General features: G+C 36.4%; 3 protein-coding genes across 3 annotated transcripts in view; all 3 read left to right on the forward strand.

Moving 5' to 3' along the window:
- ppp6r3 (protein phosphatase 6, regulatory subunit 3) overlaps window positions 1-5,437 on the forward strand; it is a gene marked incomplete at its 5' end in the record, with an annotated part of 37,680 nt that overhangs the window by 12,925 nt on the left and 19,318 nt on the right. The window contains 1 exon segment of the mRNA XM_014033184.1: window positions 1,884-2,010. Coding sequence (XP_013888638.1) covers window positions 1,884-2,010 — 127 coding nt within the window.
- On the forward strand, window positions 23-1,661 carry LOC106536018 (E3 ubiquitin-protein ligase MARCH9). Its single transcript, XM_014033187.1, has 2 exons — window positions 23-351; window positions 1,115-1,661. Exons 1-2 carry the CDS (start codon window positions 321-323, stop codon window positions 1,432-1,434), a joined length of 351 nt encoding a protein of 116 aa, XP_013888641.1. The 5' UTR covers window positions 23-320; the 3' UTR covers window positions 1,435-1,661.
- On the forward strand, window positions 3,140-5,272 carry LOC106536017 (tRNA (guanine-N(7)-)-methyltransferase; the record flags this gene model as incomplete). The annotated part of the gene is given in 3 exon segments (XM_014033186.1): window positions 3,140-3,327; window positions 4,855-4,982; window positions 5,088-5,272. Coding segments are annotated over 3 exon segments (393 nt in total), but the record flags the coding sequence as incomplete, so codon positions are not given.

Consider the following 5,437-nt stretch of genomic DNA (forward strand, 5'->3'; position numbering starts at 1 on the left):
ATTTAACAGAACAGTAGGACTTTATTATACACCTGTGTGCGTTATCTTCTTTAAAACAAAATGTGATCAAATCATTCCAGTCTTAAAACCTGGAACTAATGTGTAAAGTAAAAAGTGTGTGTGTGTGTGTGTGTGTGTGTGTGTGTGTGTGTGTGTAGTGGCAGGCCATCTCTCTGACCGTGATTGAGAAGGTGCAGATAGCAGCCATAGTCTTGGGCTCGCTCTTCCTCATCGCCAGCGTTTCCTGGCTGGTGTGGTCGTCTCTCAGCCCCTCGGCCAGGTGGCAGCGGCAGGACCTCCTGTTTCAGATCTGCTACAGCATGTACGGCTTCATGGACATAGTTTGCGTAGGTGAGAAGGAGGCTCTTTGTCCGTCATCTAATAAAAGTCTACTGGGTGATGTGGTTTTACGTTTCACTTTCCTATCAATGCTGTTTATGTATTAATGTACAAAAACTTTATTGTGTTTTACATGAACTTTTCCTCCCAAAAGCATACATTTACTAACTTTATTCATATTATTTTTAAATGTTGTTTTTAAAACTACATCATTTCCCTTAAATTGTACTTTACGCAGATTATTCTCCTTTCTTGTTTGAAAGAGGTGGGCAGTCCTGGTCCTCAAGGGCTGCAGCCCTGCACGTTTTACTTGTTTCTCTGCTCCAACACACCTAATTTGAATGAATGGATGATTATCAGACTTCTGCAAAACTTGGAAGAGGTAATTATGTGACTGAATCAGGTGTGATGGAGCAGGGAAAAAGTAAAACATGCAGGGCTGTGGCCTTGAGGACCAGGATTGCCCACCCCTGCGTTAGCCTGTCCTTCAGGTCACAAATCAACTCTGTTTCTCCCAAGTCAATCAAGGAGCAACCTACAATAAATAAGATATTGTTTGTGTATAACCAATATTTTCAATTTGGCAGCAAATCTCTGAAACAATTTATTTTCAAACCACTCTCAAACAACCCAAGGTACATTCTGTACCTTCTGTAAAGTTTCTATGAACTCTAATAGTTCCAAACAACAAAAACAACAACAACAACAACAACAACAACCCGTCTCATTAAAACTCTAAATCTAGTCTAAGTCATGACAACTTTTTGTCCCTCAGGTCTTATAATGCACGAAGGATCATCTGTTTACCGGATCTTTAAGCGCTGGCAGGCAGTGAACCAGCAGTGGAAAGTGCTGAACTACGACAAAGCCAAGGATTTAGGCAACCCTGTCGGCTGCAGCAGTAAAGCTGCTGCTCAGGCGGAGGGGAACTTTTCAGATGGCGTCACAGACAGCGGCCGGACAACGAGCCGGTACGTCAGGACTATTCTCAACCACCACTGTGGCTACGCCATCCTGCACATCCTCAGCCAGCTGAGAGCATCCAACCTGAGCGGCTCCAACCAGGAGATGGTCATGAGAGTGACCACCGTATGAGGCCAGGACAGGACTAAAGGTCCTTGAAGGAGACGTTAAAGTGCTGATACACACAAACCCTAATGTGCCATAAAAAACTGCCTGAAACTGTAGTTGTACATTTTATTCTTAAAACTTTCACTGAGCTATGAGGAAAAACATGTTTCTGAGCTGTGTGAGTGCACATCATTCCAGTAAAACCTACAAGACTGTGAAAAAAAAAATTCTGGATAAAAATTTGAATTCTTGATCAAATCTATGATTTTTTTATCACCTTGACACATATTTCTAAATGTAACTAAGTTCATTTTTACTTAATTTTTTGTATTTTAATGTTTGATGTTGTAAAACTTTGGATGATAAAAATGATTGCGTATATATATATATACATACACACACGCACACGGTTATAAAGTAATGTTTGAGTGCTGTAGTCAGCTTGGTATTCAGATTCTGACTTTGTTTTTTAGGTTTGAGGGTCACATGGACGGTCCTCCTGGGATGTCCCACTCTTCGTTCTCCGTTAACCACAGCATCCTGGAGGCTGTGAGACCCCGTCTCAAAGACTTTCACCAGCTGCTACTTGAACCCCCAAAAGTAAGAAAACTGATGTGATCCGTTTCCTTTAAATCAGGCATGAGCATTCCTGGTCCTGGAGGGCAGCAGCCCTGCATGTTTTACTTGTTTCTCTGCTCCAACACACCTGATATGAATGAATAGATGATTATCAGGCTTCTGCAGTACGGAGGACCAAAACTGACATAAGTAGAAATAAAAGCAGAATTATATGAACCATTAAATAAATACACTTAAAATGCACTAATTAAATTTAAAAAGGAGAACTTTATCTCTTGTTTTATATTTATATTAACTTTCATATTTATTTTTCCAGGTTAGTTCCAATAAATTAGTCTATATAGTTGAACACATAATTTAATATTTACTGTTTTTTTTAATATATATTAATTGTTTTTCCTTTTACTTGTACATGCATTTGTGTGTCTTAAATGTTTAATTATTTTTATATATTTTCCAGCAAGTCTTTTTATTTCTATGTGTTGCACGCTTGTGCTGCCTCAGTTTAGCTAAAAGTTTAAAGTTTAATTTAAAACAAAGCAAGGAGGAAAACATTACCTGTGCATTTATTTTTAACTAAACTTTAAGCTAAATTGCAGCAGCACATAGAAATAAAAAGACTTGTTGGACAAAATTATAAAAAAAAATTCAATTTATGCATTCAAGAGACACAAATGCATGTACAAGTAAAAGGAATGTANTTTTTTATTATAAAAAAGATATAAATTGAACATTTTATATGCCACAGAAACAAGTAATTTTTTAATCTAGGCACATTCTTTTTATAAATTAGAGACTAGTTATTTTTTTATTGCTGCGGATATGTCCATGAAACAGGTTTATGATAATACTTTATGGCAGGAGAACTGAGCCTGCTGCACTTCAGACGGTAATGAAATTCACTATATTTCCAAAGTTTTGTTGTGCAGCAATGTAAAGTGATTAACCGCATTTAACTAAATCAGTTCAAACAAATGCAACGAATTAACAAATTAACCATTTTATATAGTTATTTTTTTTAACTTTCAACGTGTTACTATTTTTTTTTTTTTTTTTTTTTTACATGATCTAATTATAAAATAATAACTAGCGATCAGATCTGGCAACCCTGAGGAGACGCTTTGTGATGACGTCAAACTTTCGCGACTCTACATGCGACAAACCAGTCAAAGAAGAAACAAATCGAAGTGGCTTTCTTTGTGATTCTTAGTATTTTAGAAACACTTTGGACACTGTTCCTGCTCCAGTTCAGTTCAACATGGCTTCGTCGATGCCACAGAAGCGTTTTTACAGACAAAGAGCCCATTCTAACCCGATGGCGCACCACTCTTTCGAATAGTGAGTCATCTCCATCAGACTTTTCACACCATTCAGTGTTTTACGGTTTGGTTCGTCAAAGTTAAGAACAACAGTACAGTTTTTGTTTTTATTTTTTGATCAAAAGCATGACTAAAAGAGTGATTGTGAAACTTACTATATAGCTTCACTTCATACCGTCTGAATAGTGACATCTGCTGGCGATAAATAAAACTACATCAAAATAACAAAACCTGAGAATGCCCCATCACTACCGATCACATAATGCTCGTCCTATTTAATAAATATTGTGAATACTGTATATATAGATATTTAAAACAGTGTGGAATGACCTAGTGCTTTAGCTATATAATATATAATACACAGTAATGTACAGAGGTCTATAGTAACTAAGTATATTTACTTTGTTACAGTACTTTAGTATTTTTTTTGAGGATTTGTAGTTTTACCAAGTATTTTTTTAAATCGTGACTTTTTCTTTTACTTAGTTACTTTTAAAACCTAAAAATGATACTTTTACTTCTTTACTTTAAAGTTTAACACCTAGTTACTTGTTATAAATGAAATCTGTCTGAACTCATCATGAAAGGAGTTGTTTATGTGCTCTAAAAAATTAAGTGTCGAATTTACTCAACTAAATCACATCAACTATTTCCTATATATATATTATTTAATATAAAAAGCATTTTATAAAATAGATGTTTTTTTTTCCTTAAAGGAATTTCTTTTAAATACTATTCATATAATGAAGATAAATTTCAGGCCTGACTTCTTTTTGTCTTTATTTTTAAACACAAACTACACTATATGCTGTTATGGTCCAATACAGAGTCAGGGAAGGAACTGAGTGAAAAAAAAAACAGCCAAAGTCCAAAGAAAATCTCTGAGAGACCTTCAGAAAGCCTGAGGATCGATTGATCCAAACGACCTTAAAAAAACTTTGTCCTTGGCTGCAAAGAAGAAAGAACTTAGGTCTGGTTTAAAACTTTTGCACTGTACTAAGTGTACAGCACTGTAAGRCATACATACATACAGCTGTTACTGTAATTTAAATGTATTATCTTGTCTTTTTTCCTGACTAGTAATTTGAATCAATTCTGCCTTCCTATCCCTGCAGTTTCTGGACCTCTCAGCTCATAACGACTCAATCTGACTGACAATTCAATATTGATCCCCATTACACACTTTTTGGACTTGCTCCCCAAAGCTATCGACTCTTATATTGCGTTGTCAGAGACATTGATTCAAGATTTGATCATTCCATCAGTCTGTTCCGTTTTAAAGACCCAGCTAATTGAATCTGCATCTTATCTAATAGAAGTCACAATGAGTTCAACACTGATATCCCCTGATGAAAGCATTCTTTCATTTTGCTTATATAATTTTATTTTATTTTAAAAAATTCACCTTACAAATCTGTAAGACCCAATATATTATTTTCATGATAGCAGTTTATATTATTTGTTGTTGTCTGCCGTCTCTCTTCAGTACAAATTAGTTACAATATATAGTCTTTGTATCTTACTGTGTCCTCCTCTTCCTCTTCAGTCCGGTGTGTCCTCAAGAAATGGACTGGTCCGAGCTGTATCCAGCCCTCTCAACCTCTGACCCATCTGAGCAAGATATCCCTCAAGTCGAATTTGCAGATGTTGGCTGTGGATACGGGGGCCTTCTAGGTAATTAGGTCACAGATCTGTTAAGCTGCACTTTTCTTCACTCAAAGACTTATTCTAGATTGATCTGATGTTTTTCTGTCTTTCTTCATCCTTCACTCTCTCCAGTGGAGTTATCGCCGCTCTTCCCAGATAAACTTATCTTGGGTTTGGAGATTCGGGTGAAAGTATCGGATTATGTTAAGGACCGCATTCAGTCGCTGCGCGCCTCTAACCCGGGAGGCTACCAGAACATCGCCTGCATTCGCAGCAATGCAATGAAGTACCTCCCCAACTTCTTTTTCAAAGGACAGGTACTTTTGAACGATTTCCTGTGCATACTGTAAATACACTAACAATACTTTATATATTTATAGCACCACTTTGGCTATGTTCACACTGCAGGTCTTAATGCTCAGTTCCGATTTTTTGAAAAAATACGATCTTTTTGTGTGAACGTTCACATTACATTTTAAATG

This window comes from Austrofundulus limnaeus, unplaced genomic scaffold (assembly GCF_001266775.1).
Source record: "Austrofundulus limnaeus strain Quisiro unplaced genomic scaffold, Austrofundulus_limnaeus-1.0 Scaffold1657, whole genome shotgun sequence".
NCBI classification, from domain to species: Eukaryota; Metazoa; Chordata; class Actinopteri; order Cyprinodontiformes; family Rivulidae; genus Austrofundulus; species Austrofundulus limnaeus.

What these genes read in the sequence shown, in the direction of transcription:
- LOC106536018 (XM_014033187.1), top strand. Translation starts at nt 321, where the DNA reads ATGTACGGCTTCATGGACATAGTTTGCGTAG. An exon ending in CATGGACATAGTTTGCGTAG is followed by an intron (nt 352 to 1,114) that starts GTGAGAAGGAGG and finishes TTTGTCCCTCAG; the next exon opens with GTCTTATAATGCACGAAGGA.